This window comes from Neomonachus schauinslandi, chromosome 11 (genome assembly GCF_002201575.2).
Source record: "Neomonachus schauinslandi chromosome 11, ASM220157v2, whole genome shotgun sequence".
Lineage (NCBI taxonomy): Eukaryota > Metazoa > Chordata > Mammalia > Carnivora > Phocidae > Neomonachus > Neomonachus schauinslandi.
The window spans coordinates 35695499-35711424 of NC_058413.1; the positions used below are offsets into that span (position 1 = coordinate 35695499).

The window sequence follows — 15926 nt, forward strand, 5'->3', positions numbered from 1 at the left end:
TCTAATCTCTATGTTTTATTTAATTCCTGGATGGTAAAACATCCTGAAGCAGTGTTATCTTGCAGCTCAAATAACTAGATATTCTTGATGGGCAAATGTACTATAGACATTCTATCTGACTAGGATGTTCTTTCCCCCAAACAAGGACTGGATTCTACATTTAGGTGGTGAATGTTCAGTTCCTTCCTTGGAGCATAATGTAGCATTCTACTAGGTAACAGAACTTCTTTTTTGTCTTTTCCCTTCATGTGCTTCAAAACTGATCTAACCACCCAGGGCTCTTTGAAGTCAAAGGAAGCTCTGAACCCAGGGAAACTCTGATGTCTGGGGCAGGGACTCTCAAGATAAATGAGACAAACAGAAAGGAATGTTAGGAGAAAAAGAGAGGTTGAACCCTTTGAATGTCATGCACCATGTTGATGCTCCAGTCGATGAGAGAATCTTGTACACAAATCAGCAAGTCATGACTGGTAGAAAAAGAACAGAGTAAATATACAATAATAGTTGAATTCTATCTGGACCAGGAAGTGAAAGTTTATACATCAACGAAACAATTATTCTGTCTTGATTGGAGATGCCAACTTTGAGTCAGATAACTAAGGGTCAAAAAGCATAAAATCTGACCTTGGATTTATCGCTTGTTTTAGTTTTCCCATCCCAATAGGTATTGAAAAGATTAGTTTTGGTTAGATTTTTGCCTTTTAAGGTCCTGAGCTCCAGGAATATTAACATTTGTAGTTAGAGTGAATTAATCATATTATGGTACATATAAACTAACCAAAATCAGATTATACATTAAACTGCTGCACACTAGTCTCAAAAGCATCTACCTAACTATTGCCTAATTCCTTGAAATTTCTGCAATGTTTCCATACAAAGTGGGAAAATACAAAGCTTAGGATTAACTACTGATAGCTAACAAACATAGAGAGGCTATTTCTATTGATCTATTGGGAAGCCTAGAAAGAATCATCGGATAGCATTTATTTTCATTCACAGTATTTTATCAAGCCATAATAGGATATGACTCATGGATTTATAACTAAAATATTAAATTTGTAAACTGTCTAATATATTTATTAAATATACTTGCAAATATTAGGAGTGTTTAAGTCACTCTTAACATGGACATACTTCATACATACCAAGCATAACTTCCTTGCTCAAATGTGTTTATACAGCTATAAAATCCCCAAATTAAAGATCAATCAGGAAAAGTAAAATATTGTTAGAGAATGAGCATGTGAGATTTAAGTGCTAGGAGAAAATTACAAAGGGCTTCCTGTGGCATGACTTTAGGTGGGATCCAGTTTGTGGTTGATTCTCTTAAATGTAATCCTGTTTTAACATCTCCCTAACTGTAACAGTTTCACTAATTCATCAAAGGTATTGACCAACTCTCTGTCTTTTCCACTATTGTTCCTAGATTTTAAAATGCCAAGGTGGAAAATAATTATACACGCAAGCAGACAATACTGTAGCTTACAGGTTATTTATACACAATTTGAAAGCCTCCTTTTTTTCTATAGGAAATATTCAACGTACACCTAACTACCTGGGTTTTAGCAAATTTATTCTTGTGTAAAGTTAGATTTAATAACAGCAAAATGCTGTACAATTTCATATAATGTCTGTTTTAGACAAAATATGGATTGAAAATAAAAGTATATTGGACTTACGAAAATGCTCGTGTCAAACTTGGATGGATTGACAAAATTATACTTATGACCCATAATAGCTGTGAAATATTAGCCATTTGGCTCATCTACTGAAAAATTTCTCATAAAATGTAAAAAAGAAAAACTAGCCTTCTTTGCATTTTTTTCATATACTAAGACACATGCTATTTTGATTTAAACTGCATATTGTTGGAAGTAAGTTGTGAAATATACAAATTCTGCCAAGGACACAGAAGGTAATTCAGTCAAGAGTAATTGTGTCAGTTTCTAACTCAGATTAAATTTGATTTTTTGAGCACTGAAAGTGAGGTTATAAAGAGTATTTTTAAATCTACACTTGTTCAATTACCACAGTTGAGTTTTTATACTCAAAATAAAAATATATTTATCATAATCAGAATAAATTTGAACTTTATATTTAATTAAACAAATGGCTTAGGGTCAAGGAAGTATTTCGAGTTTAATAAAACCTTGCTGCAGTTTTACTCACTTTGAAAGGAAAACTTAATTTGTTTCTTTTTATGTTTCAGAGTTTTATTACAAAAATGATAAAATTTGAAATGAATGTTTCAAAGGAAAAACAGCTATCAAAATCTTGATCCATAACTATTCTCAATATTACATATTATCATGGAGATTTAGGGCAAAGGTACACCTATTTTAATGTATCATGTTAACTATGAACATTTACAAAGTACTTATCTTTTTCTTCTAGTTTCTTCTAGCAAATCAAAAATTATCATTATCTCTTAACTCTTTCACATACAGAAGGGAAATAATATTTATCTAGAGTCTTTTTTGTGCAATGCTTTCTGGAAAGTATATATGCATAATTATTACTCCTACTTTATGGGTACAGAAACTAAGGATAGACATGTCTAATTAGTAAATAACAAAACTGGAACCCAAGTAAAACGTGCTCAAGACCAAAGCCTTTGAATTATAGGCTAATGCTTTGGGGGTTGGTTTACTCCTGATGGTCTTACAATTACAATTCTATTTGGAGAGCTCAGCTTCTGTGTTTTTTTGTTTTTAAGATTTTATTTATTTGACAGAGAGAGAGAGAGAGCACAAGCAGGGGGAGGGGCACGCAGAGGGAGAGGGAGAAGCAGGCTTCCTACTGAGCAGAGAACCTGACTTGGGCCTCAATCCCAGCACCCTGGGATCATGACCTGAGACCACCGCAGACACTTACTGATTGAGCCACCCAGGTGCCCCTCTGCTTTTGTTTTATAAAGCATAAGCTTGCAAAACAAAACCAGAAAACCTTACACTAGCCTTTGTAGAGTTGTTTATTCTTTGTTACTTACGAAGGATTTAAGACCTTAACATTGAAGTAATGGTCACTCTTCCTAACAATAAGCAAATCAAATGGAAGTTTCAGGACCAATGCAATATTAACATAATGCTCTCCAAAGAATCTGGGCCCAGCAAGTTTTCCCCTTTGTGAATTATTTCACAGTGAACCTTCTCTACAAATTGTGCTCCTATTAGGTGTTGTTTTCTCCTTGGTAAGCTGGAAGTAGAGGTCAGGTTCATTACAGTGGAAAGCACGGCAGGAGAGTTATTGGCTTCCTAAGGGTCCTAACATTAAGTGTGACATGAGCATGTTCACAAACAATCTCTTCATGTCTATACTACCCGCAGTGAGCTAAAATGAGGTGCACCAGGCTCAGAAAGAGGATGTCCATATCAAAGTCTTGCTCTGTCACTTACTAGCCAGGGGATCTCACACAGACCACTTAGTCTGCATCTATCCGAAAGAGAAAAAAAATACCAACACAGTGGTTTCCAAATTTTGCTGCACATTAGAATCACCTGCAGAGCTTTGGAGACATCCCAATCCCCAGGCTGCACCCCACAGGGATTAAATCAGGATGTTCAGGTACGGGAGCCCAGTCTGAGTAAATTTTAAAGATACTCAAGTGATTCCAGTGTGCAGCAAGGTTTGGGAGCCACTGAATTAACTAATACTTTCACAGAGCTGCTTTTAAGATGAAAAAAAAAAAATGGAGAGACTTTGTATAATAGCGTATAGTACTTTACAGAGTGATATGAAATATAACCCCCAAAGTAAGTACAGTGCTGTAAAAAAAAATACATCATTTTAAGGAGCTTGATATGTGTTCTAATTTTAGTTCGGCAATCATAAAGAAACTATACATAAGTTATCAGTTTTACTGGATTTTTTTTGCCAGAGTTATAGCCAATCTAACAATTCCTAAAATTTTCATTTCATTCATTTCAATTTCATTTTCATTTCATTTAAAGCTGTTTTCAACATTATTTTAACCTTATTTTTTCTTTACCTTTTTCCTTCTCTATTAAAAATTAAGAAAAGTGTCATCTATTTTGTTTCCTTCAAAAAGTATCAAGCACCATACTCTCATTATGTGCTTATAATAATCATAAAAGAATTATGTGGGGGCACCTTCGTGGCTCAGTCAGTGAAGTGTCCAACTCTTGATTCTGGCTCAGGTCATGATCTCATTGTCGTGGGATTGAGCCCCAGGTTGGTCTCCATGCTCAGTGGGGAGTCCGCTTGAGATTCTTGAGATTCCCTCTCCATCTGCCCCTGTCCCCCTCACAGCCCCAACTGCATGTGCACAGCATGCTCTCTCTCTATATATATATATATCTCTCTCAAATAAATAAATTTTAAAAAAGAATATGTGCAGAAATCTGAGCAGTTAGAAAAAAAAATTGTCTGAAGTGACTTAGTTCAATGCTACAACTTATTTTAAAAAATATATCATACACTCTAGACATTTTGTTCTAATAATCCACCATAATGATCTATTTGGAAACAAAGACCTATTTAGTAAACATTTCTTGCCCAGATTTTTTTCACCTCCTGATGACATAAATCATTTCTGTGCTAAATTTGTAATCAATACATCAGATTCAACCAGTTTATACACAGTCCTTGTTTTGTATTAATACCATCAATTTCCATAACCTTCTAGTTAATTAGACTTACCAAAAGGATTATGTAATTTATGTAATTAGAGTTCAAATAACATGTTGCCTAATTAAAATGCACCCTCTGTGTTTTGTTAATAGACATATTAATATACCCATTGACAACAAAATACTAAAACTCTGTTAATAAGCAACTATAAATGTAATCCACCCCCTGAATGATTTTTGCCTGGGGGTCTTTTACCTTTGGAGGCTTGTTAGCATCCATGCCCTCTTTGAATTTCTCCTGCATAGTTTCTGCAAGTTGACAGAGCAAGGCACCATTATCCAATTTTTCCATAAAAGTTTCTGCTGTAATCTCCTTCCCTACAGTAACAAAAAGAAGCATTATAAAAACACAATCATTCCCCAATGCAAATGTGACATTCATGCCAACGTATTTGACACAGTTTTTATCACCAAAATTTCTATTCCAGCTGAGTTACATATACCTGGGATGGGAACTCAAGGAAAGAATTGTTTCTTTGGAATTTTATGTTTTCCTTTAGTGGCAAGAACCAAATGTTTTATATTTTCATAACATAATTTCAACTGCATAAAAATTTTCTTTCACGTTAAAAGTGGCAAAATGATATCCTATGTGAAAGTCCCACCACTTGGCAATCAAGAGGAATAAAAACCAACCAGTCAATGAAACTCAAACCGTTTTACCAATGATTGTACAGTTTGACCTCTGAGATTCATTCAGTTGTCATCCTCAATAGCCCATTCAATTACTCTGGGCTGCAAGGCAAAGACAGAAAGCAGAATGGTCATTCTGTGTTTTGCTTATGTCTTTGATGACAAGAACACCAAAGCTCTCTTTTCTTTACTTTGAAATAGAGGCATGCTACATCAAAAATCAACCACCATTGGCAACTGTTCTAGCATAGTCAATGTATAAACCACGTTTCTAAGTTCTATTGAATTTGTTTTCCTGATTAAGATAATGCAGGCAAAACCAATACAAGTGATAATTTCTGAAAGACTACCTCTCTAACCATTCCGTCTCCCTGCCACCATCTTTGAACTGTGGATTATCAGGTTCAGTCTCTGTTCTTCTCTCTTCTCAAAACCACTCAGCTTCTACTACTGCTCTTATGAACATTATTAACAGTTGTCTATCCCTGACATTTAACCAGTTAAAGGTTGTCTTCTTTTTTATATTCTCCCCAAACATATTTTGTTTCTTTTTCTCCTTTAATTTTGTAATGGCTTTATTGTGATATAATTCACATGCCTTACAATTCACCCATTTTAAGTGTATAATTCAGTGGCTTTTAGTACATTCAGAGTTGTGCAATCATCACCACGAACAATTTCAGGACATTTTTATCACCCCCCATAAGAAACCCTCTACCTGTCACTCCTGATTCCTTCTTTCCCTCAGCCTTATAAACCCACTAATTTTTTTCTTATATGCTCCTCAAATTCATTTCCCCCAGAGCTCTCTCCTTTTCCTGGTGCTCTAATTCTCTAAGTTTCAGCATATTTTATTTCCCTGCTTTAATTTCCTATAACATATTAGTCACAAGTCCTGTAGATTCATGCTTTCTTCTGTTTCCAGTACCATAATCGTAATAAAAATTTTCATGATTTGATACCTAAACCTTTAGTGACAAAAACAGTGGCTATTCCCTGTCCTCAACTTCTCTCTCCAATACATATCACACTCATTGCTAAAATTATTATTGCTAAACACCACATTCACCGCGTCATTATTCTTCTTCATTGCATAGTCCCTAGTCTTCTCTTCCACCCAAAATATGAAATATATCCACTTGAACATATCCAAAGGCTGACCCTTATGCCTCTAACCCACCTTTCTAATCTAACATCCTTATACACTCCTTGATTCTTGGTCTGCACCCTGCCTTCACAGTTCCTCCAGCAAGACATTCTCATTCCTACTGTCAAGCCTTTCTTCCTGGCATGGCTCCTGCCTACAATGTCCTCTTCCCTTGTATCTGCCTGACCAAGCCCTAGCTTTCCTTTAATCAGAAATCCAGAAAGAGATTCTCCCAGTGCATACTGATCTCTCTTCTATATGGTTGCGTTCAAAAGCATCACTCATTTTGGCAACTTATCAAACCTCTTCTATTGCTACTAATATGTTCTGTGTAAAGTTCATGTCTTCCTCAAACCTCTTGGGGCATGTTGTGTGTGTGTGTGTGTGTGTGTGTTTCTACAGATGTAAGTATGTTATTATCATAGTAGGTACCTAGGAAATATGTTCAGTGAACATGTAAGTTAACAAATGAAGAAATAAACTGCTGGAAAACTTTGACAAAATGTTGGATATTATTTTTGTAAAAAGTAGTTAAGTTAAAGCAAAAAAGAAAGGAACACTTTAAAATTTTATATGGAGATTCTCATAGGATTAGCTTTTATCTTAAGAAAAAATGCATGCAGTTCAATTCCATGAACACTTAAATATAACCCAACTGGAACAACAGATAAACCACTGGCTTAAAGTTCAACACACGATATGTAATACATTTGGATTTCAAGAAACATCCGTTTGAAATTTTTTTTTACCGTTTTGGGGGAAGGGCAGGTAAAGAAGGAAAGAAAATTACCTTTTTAAAAATGTTCTTTTTTCCCTACTGGATACTTTGCATTTTAGTCCCCAGTAAGGATAATGACTTCTGCAGTTGGCAAAACATCAGTAGCTCTAACTACTCACCACAGAAGTAGCCTATACAAAACTACTATTATTTCAAAATTGTATGCAGCTCAACTTAATTCAGGAATGAAAGTAATATTCTCAAGATACAAAAAGTGAGCACAACAAAATTTGTATTATGCATACACCATATTGGCCTGCATTTGCTAATAAGAAAGTTATTTTGGAAATAAGTATGAAAAGTAAATATTAGAAATATTTTCAAAATTATCAATTAAATTTCAAGGTAAAGAAGATAAATTTTACTCCAAATTATTGAATGATTCCTTCATAAATTAGTTATAAGATTCTCTACATTTGAAAGAGGTCTTTAGGTATTCATATTTCATTACATTCCATGGCAATTTAAAGATTCTATTCATAATGTTAAGTGACAAGATGATTACAATGAATTTAAAAGAACTTGTAAAGTATAAAAAGAAAAATGCCTTTCATTAAAAAGTTATTAGCAATTTACCAAAAGGTATGATTTTTACTTTTTATGCATTATACCTGAAAATTTTTAGTTATTCTGATTTTCATGAATACTTGAAGAAAGAATTTACATTAAACATCTGTATCTAATGAAAAATATATTAGGGCTCAGCTTTCAATTCTGTATATTTTATAGCTCCAAAAGTTGGATTTTTTTTTTTTTTGCTAAAACAGACACAGTTACATACTTTATAGTTGAAACATACGGCTCAAATGAAGGAAAAATGCAAGATGGAGAAGTTTTTTTAAATCTTCATATGTAACATATTTTCCACCCAAAGAATCATAAAATACACATTTTAAACATACTTTATAATTGTAAGAGATCAATATAATCTTTATATGGAATGATATATTACCTCACTCTTATTATATTAATATTACCAAAAATTTTTTAAAAATCATCACATGAATTTAGCTCAATTTAACCATGACAAGTCCATTAGAACAAGCTATATGAAGCACTAATTACAATTTCTCAAGTAAACATTATAAAAAGCTAAATACCTCTGTTAGGCAAAACCAGATCTTCTTTAATCAGAATTGCGTAGCTTTTTTGAGACATTAGATTATAAATACTAGATGCAGTAGGATTCTAGAATCATAGAATCACTTCTTCCCCAGCTCTGTCCTTTCATGTTATTGGTATGTTTAGGAAAAGATATGGCAATGAATAGATACAATTAAATCATCTTGGAGTACCGACTGACCCACACTGGAGTGTAAAGAGTATTGACTTGAAGGTTAATCTAAAATAGCCTAGTCTAGGGGTGCCTGGGTGGCTCAGTTGGTTGAGCCTCTGACTCTTGATCTCAGCATAGGTCCTGATCTCAGGGTTGTGAGTTCAAGCCCTATGTTGGGCTCCACCCTGGGCATGGAGCCTACTTAAAAAAAAAATAGCCTAGTCTAGAAGTAATATCTTTACTTCTTGAGTTCATAATTGTGGACCCTGATCTTCATACCACCAATTCAGCATGATTGACAGCTTGCCAATAGACAAAGATCAGGGAATTTGGTTAAAGATTGTGGTTAGTCACTTCCTCATAAAATGCTAGGGCATAATAATATGAAATAAAGATCTGCCTGAAATTTTTTGCCAAGTAACTAAATCAGCACACATGCTTATACACATCAGTACATTCCTCCCAGAAGTATGTGCTTGCCATAATTTCCATACTGATTAAGTATCAATCAGTAGTGTTTTAGACTGAAGCCACCTGGAAAAAGAATCCTTTTTACCTTCTACTTTGCTGAGAAAAAAAGTTTTCCTCCCAGTAAGTTAGCAGTACTAAACTCAGGTTCCTAAGATATGATAACATCTAATAATGGTATTTAACAGTTGAGACTTAACTATATGCCAGGCACTTTACATGTATTCATGTTTTTAATCTCCTCACCAATCTGTGAAATGGGTGCTATTATTGTATCCATTTTACAGATGATGAAACTGAGGTATTAGATTAAGTAATTTGCTTAAAGCTACTCAGTGAATCTGGATTTTTAACCCATGATATCTAGGTTTACTCAGTGAATCTGGATCTTTAACCCATGATATCTAGGTTTAGAGTCTAATGCTCCTAGCCACTATGCTTGGCTACTTAAACAAATATTTGCTGAATACACAAATAGCTATTTTCTATAATAAAGTATTCTCCCTAATTCTATTGTCTTTTTCTTTGTAGAACTCCAACAAAGCCTTTCTGAAACAACAACAACAAACAAAAGCCGCTTGGGGCTGAAGATACTGTTGCTAAAGACTGAAGAGCAGTCCACGGTGTAGACTGGAGAATGGCTGAGAAAGTCATTCAAGATGTTCTGATGTGTGGCCTGATTCACTGCAGAAAACTGGTGTATATATCATCTCTAAAGCTGATGCAGACAGGACCCAACTCTACCGCAAACTCAAGTGTACCTCTTAATCCTCGTATATTTCTCTAATTGGAGAGCTCAAAGCAACTCATCTGCTGTTTTAACTCAGATTATTCAGTGTTTTGAAGGCTGGGAGATAGGAAATGATTCGTTATATCCAGAAGCCCTAGATCAACACCTGCTCCCTGCTGATTCAAAGTATCTACCCTGCATTTCTATCAAGAAAAGACAAAGCTGTTTCTGTTGGAAACATTGGGTAAAAAAATGAGGCATTATCATCTCTGAAAGGTGTCAATTTGTGAACATGAATTTGATTCTTTAAACTTTTGAACTAGCATAAGATAACACCTTTTCTAAGGAATTTTTATTGACTATATCAAGAATATGAGAACATTGCAGGATAAGGATCTGGTAAAGGGCTTTAGGAAAAAAAAGAAAGGAAAGCTGTTCCAAGCTCATTAGACAGCAGTTGCATTTAACAGCAGCAACTCCAATAAATAGGTGCTTAACTTGTTAATGCTGAAATATGATTAATTTTAGAAATAACTGAAATTTTTGAAATATTATTTATTGATCATATTAAGCATATCACAACTGGATTTTCTTTTCTGTGCATGTAGGGAAAGTCAGACAAAGGGTAAATCACCATAGTATCAATTATTATGATGCATTTCTAAATTTAAGTGAAATCAATTGAACATAAAGTAATTTGTAATATATTTTATAATTTACTCAAAGTCCCTGCATATATCCAAATACATATATACTTACAATCTAAAAATCTATAATCTTTAAAAACAATGTCAATTTCTTTGATGCTTAATAACTAAAAGCTTCTCTCAAAAATATATTGCCATATGGTTCATATAGTGTTAATAACCAAATAAAGGTAGACCATTATTTTCAAATGATTAAAGAAAGACAAGTGAAATAAACAATTTGAAAACATTTACATTAGTGTATTCATTTCAAAGTGAAGCCAACAACAATCTTCAATACTCCATCAGCAATCATGAAATTCATAGAATGTGCCTCATGTATTTGAATGATGGGTGATGCTATAATCTGGGACTGTTAATTTAATAACATGCTGCTTATTCAAAGTAACAATTAAATGTCTCCCCAAGATTTATTTGTATAATCATCTGGTGCTCAAATATGTCCTAAGGACACAGTTAAATAATAAATGGGCAATAGCAAGTTCATGAACAAAAGTAACAAGACAGAAGACCAAAAATAAAGACGAAATGTATACATTTAATGTATAGCAGGGGACAATGGCCAGAGAAATGTTTTATAGGGAAGAATAAAGGGATCTTTGGGATTCATTTGCTGTCTTTTCTGAAAGTTGGTCATAAAATGCACCATGGTGCCAGCTATTAGAAAACATACTTGGACTACAAAGACTATTTTCAACAACATTAGTGTATATTTCCAAGGATATGTGAGCAGTCAGTAAGCATTACATGATGATCTTCTCATGAATCAAACTGGTATGCTATCTCATAAACAAATCCCAACTAAAGTAACTATTTATTCATCTTAACTAGTTAATTTATCACAACATAGCTAGCATTTAATATTCTAATATATAAATTTTAATCTAAAAATTTGTCATTGTTGCTTTAATTCTATGCCTAAGAATGTAAAGTGGTATTTTTTTTTAAAGATTTTATTTATTTATTCATGAGAGACAGAGAGAGAGAGAGAGAGGCAGAGGGAGAAGCAGGCTCCCAAGGAGCAGAGAGCCCGATGCGGCACTCGATCCCAGGACCCTGGGATCATGACCTGAGCTGAAGGCAGACGCTTAACCATCTGAGCCATCCAGGCGCCCGTAAAGTGGTATTTATTATTGTCACTGATTAAGTAAGTATATAGTACCTGAAAATTATGTATTATACCTCCATATATGGCATGAATGTGAATACCGGCCTATGAACCAATGAAATAATTTTTTCTCTATCAAACATTTTTATCTACCAAAAAAATCTGAATACATATTGAGTGTTCTTTAAGAAACTACACCTTCTAGTTGACATTTTATATATAGGGCCAGATATACATGAATTTAGAAAACCATTAATACTCCTTTTGAAAGACATAAAAGGAAAAAAAGTTATATTTCAATCAAGTATTACTAAAAAGAGACAGAAAGCCTTTCTACAAGCAAGTCCACATCATTATCTAATTAAAAGCTTTAATTTAGTATGTAAATTTCTACCTATCCAAAAAATGCAGATGCTTTACACGGAGACAGTATCAACTTCGAAACTATTTTCAAAACATCTCTAGCTTTCAAATAGATGAAAAATAAGACTTGAAAGAGAGCTACACAATGTAAATTTGCAAATATTTGAGGTGATAAAATGGTCAATAATAATTTTAAAATTTACTTTAATGGTTCCATTTCCAAAATATGTGAATTCTAAATATATCTATTATGTATAATAAAAATATCTTCTTACATAACCATACATTTTTTCTCCCCTCCTTATTATCACCATTCTAGTACATAGTGTATTTTCTTAACTCCAAATGTTTTACCACTTTAAAATAATCTCAAGTTATCGGTCTACTTTCTAAGTTACCATGAGGATATTCACTTGAAAGCTATTATCTATCTACTTTTATGAATTTAAGTCAACACAAGGTTGTACTTTACTATATCTTGAAGATTCCTTTTCTGAGAAAAATTCACAAGCCATTTTTGTTACCAACTACTAGCATCAAAAAAATTCTTCTTCTTTAAAAGAAAGATTATTCATTTATGTAAATTGCTTTCTCCTTGTTTATGCATATTGATGATCTCAAACTAGGTCTCAAGAGATGGATTTCTTGGAAACCTAGACTTTTGGAACTGGAAAGGACATTAGAGATCATCCACTCCAAGCCCTTCATTTTATGGTTGAGGACACTGAGCCCAGAAAAGATAGCTGAGTGACTTTGGGCAAATTTCCTATTGAGTGGCAGAGCCAGAATCAGAAGCCAGGTCTCCTGACACCAAGTTAGGAGCCAGGTCTCCTGACTTATGGTACAAGGATCTTTCCATTACACACACACTGACTCTCTATTCTTTGGGGATGTCTTGTGCTGCTTACCCTGGTTAAACTGCTTTGTAAATGATCATATTCACCAAATGATGGCTTTGATGACATGTCATGGGACCTTGGAACATGCCTACACAATCATGCTATACTATAATCACAATCTTTCCCTGCCTAGAACACCTCAATGGCTCCTCCTTGATCATACAATAAATTATAAAGCTCCTTAACCCTGTCTTCAAAGCAGTATGCAACCTAGCCCCAACAAATCACATGAAACTTTCCCCCCTTTTGATCACTGCTGTTGATGCCAGCCTTCATTCAGTTCTTCCAAGGTACCAAACTCCTTCCTGTCTCTGTGTATGCCGTTCCTTCCACTCAGCCTCTTCTCCCATGCTTTGTCTAGCTAGCTATTAATTATTCTTCAGTTCTCAATTAAATATAAGACCTTTTAAAGGGGATTCCCCCACCCCAAGCCCTCTGATGTTTTACTCCATTCCCACTTCCTTCTTTTTACGTTCTTATTGCAACTTATATCTTTTAGTGTTTAAAACAATTGGGCTTTTTAGTGTTAAAAAGCCCAATTAATGAATTATTTATTCACTTTATTTAAAATACTTCTTTTTCAATCTATTCCAAGCCCTATAAGAACTGGTACTCATTCCCAATCACTATTCTACCCTCCAGTACTTATCAGACTGTGTCTGAAACACAGTTAATTGCAATACTTAGTATTTACTAGCTAGTTGATTATTATGTGCCAGGTCTTGTTCTAAAGCTGGGGATCTCATTCAAATTTCCAACAATCCCATGAGGTTGTTATTAGTAGTATACTTGTTTTTCAGATGACAACATTGAGGCACATTGCATTAAGACATTTGCCTAGTATAACAGAGCTGGTAACTTGTGGATCTGAGATTTGAATTGAAGCATTCTAATTCCAGAGTCCATTTTTTAAACTAACATATTATGCTGCACGCTCAAATATTTGTTGAACATACAAACTTATCCACAAGAATCACATTAACAGTATGTAAATGGAATAACAATGACAAGCATATAGTATTTACAATATGCCTAGCACTAAGTAGTACACCTATTGTAATCATTTAATCCGACAGCAACCCTGCAAAGGAGACACTACTATTATTACCACTTTACCGATGAGGAGACTGAGGCACAGACAGGGTGAGTAACTTGCCCAAGATCATATTGCTAGTAAGTGGCAGATCTGGGGTTCAAACACAACAGGGTCAAGTCTGTGCTCCTAAGTCCCACTCTGTGCTGCTGTACTTGAGATAGCCCATAGCTGAGGACGGCTCAAAGTTAATAATCAATTACTTATGTAACAATCATTAGTGAATCCCCGAGAGACAAAAAAATAAAAAATAAAATAAAAAAGAGGGAAAGAGAAAGAAAAAATCCATCTGCTTAGACAAACTTGACTCCCTGTATGTGATGAAGATAAAAACTGCTCCTTTGTAGGGATGTCTTTAAAAGGGGGTAGCCCCTTCCTTCTAGTGGATATAGCTCCATAGCGTAGTGAAGGGTCTTCCCAAGGATGCCTTCTGCACTTCTGCCCTTACCCTGTGGCTGGGAGCCATGCACACCCATAGGCAGCAGCTCCGGCTACACTACATAGAGGCGTCAAAATAGTGTACACACTGAGGAAAAAGGAGACATCTACCCTTCAGATGAAGGCTTAAAAAAATGTAACAGCCACGCAAAACCCCAGAGCCATGGTGAGCAAAAAGAACATCTTGCTAAAATGTGTTAAATTCTTGCTGAACCTTGTTAAAACCTTGCTAGGACTTTAGATAAACAGGGTGCTCCTCACTAAGCTCCTTAGTTCCAACAGCTAGAAAGTGGGGAGAAAAAAAATACTTGCCTCGACGGATTCTTTAAATAAGAATGTTAGTGAAATCCCTTCTGCAAATGATAAAGCACCATATAAATTCTGTGTTTACTCAATATTCAAATCTTCTCTCTCATGTGTCTATAAGGGTCCTTCCCTCAGGTTTTCATTCTGTTCTCTGTGAAAAACTACTGGTAAAAACAGCACTGCTCTAGATGATGATCCTTTAAATGTATGATTCCATTTTGCACATGGTTGAAATTTTATCCTATGAATATGAGGGCACAATAGAAATGAAAAAAAAAAAGATGCAGCCTTAGCGTGAGGTAGCATGTTTCTCAGAGACAACTTTTAGAAGAATGCTTAAAAACAAAAGCAAAATGAGAAGAAAAATTTCAGTTCAAGGTCGGATGACTCTGGTTAGCTCATTTAGACAAAGGATAGATGTTTTTGTACTAGAGCTTGGGCATTCAGCAGTTTCAGAAGGTGTGCTATGAAAGTAGGGCAAAGAAATCTAGTATTGGAAGTCAGAATTTCATAGACTGTGGCCTGAGTACAATGTCAAAAGAACAAGTCAAAGTGGTCAGCTGCATGAAAGAAAAATCCAAAATCAATCAGATCAGCATATAGATGAAATAAGCAATTTGGCCATACATTTCCACCCTTCCGTGAGTGATACTGGAATTACTAAGCACAGTTCATGTGAGAGATATTGAGAAATTCATTCAAATTTTCCACATGTTTCAGGTTGCCCAGATGTAAAATCCAAATAATGAAATCGTTCTTCCCAAGGAGCTGTCATGTGCCTAGGTGAAGGACACGACATGAAGTGAGGGGAAAAAAAACTGTTATCTTTGCCCCCCCAGATGAGATCTTATAACCTTACCTAATAGATTGGTTAACCACAAGGCCAGATCTTCCTTCATCGGTAGCAAGTTAGCTTCATGTCTGCTCGCCAGCCATTGGCTATACTGATGCATATCCGAGAGGCCAGGTCCACTGCGTACCTTTGGGCTCAGAGCAGTGCACATTATTTATCCACTTGTAATCCCTGTTTTGGAAACAAAAGAGCAGTTGCTTTTTACATAGACGTCTCTTGTTAAAATCTTTCTGCCCGTGACATAGTAAGGAACAAGGTCCATGGACGCTTTGATGACAGGTCAGGTTATTAATTATTAAAGCCCATGAGACACTATTTGCTTTTCCTGTACTGGGCCTATCCCTTTTGACCAAACACCTGGTAGGAAACGCCAGCCATCTAAGGTCAAATAGAAAAATCCAACACTAAGCTCTAAGCTCATGTAAAACATTATACTGGAAAAAGTCAGCTTGTAAGGCAAGAAATTCCACTTATTCAA

At 34.9% G+C, this 15926-nt stretch overlaps 1 protein-coding gene across 2 annotated transcripts in view; it reads right to left on the reverse strand.

Moving 5' to 3' along the window:
• GAS2 (growth arrest specific 2) overlaps window positions 1–15681 on the reverse strand; it is a 118874-nt gene extending 103193 nt beyond the window's left edge. For both annotated transcript variants that reach the window (XM_021685865.1, XM_044919543.1), the window contains exons 1-2: window positions 15455–15681; window positions 4846–4967 (exon numbers count right to left, since the gene is read on the reverse strand). In XM_021685865.1, the coding sequence (XP_021541540.1) occupies window positions 4846–4967; window positions 15455–15599 (267 nt within the window). In that variant the 5' untranslated portion in view covers window positions 15600–15681. The remainder of the gene's footprint in view (window positions 1–4845; window positions 4968–15454) is intronic.
• Between the last annotated feature and the right edge of the window lie 245 nt (window positions 15682–15926).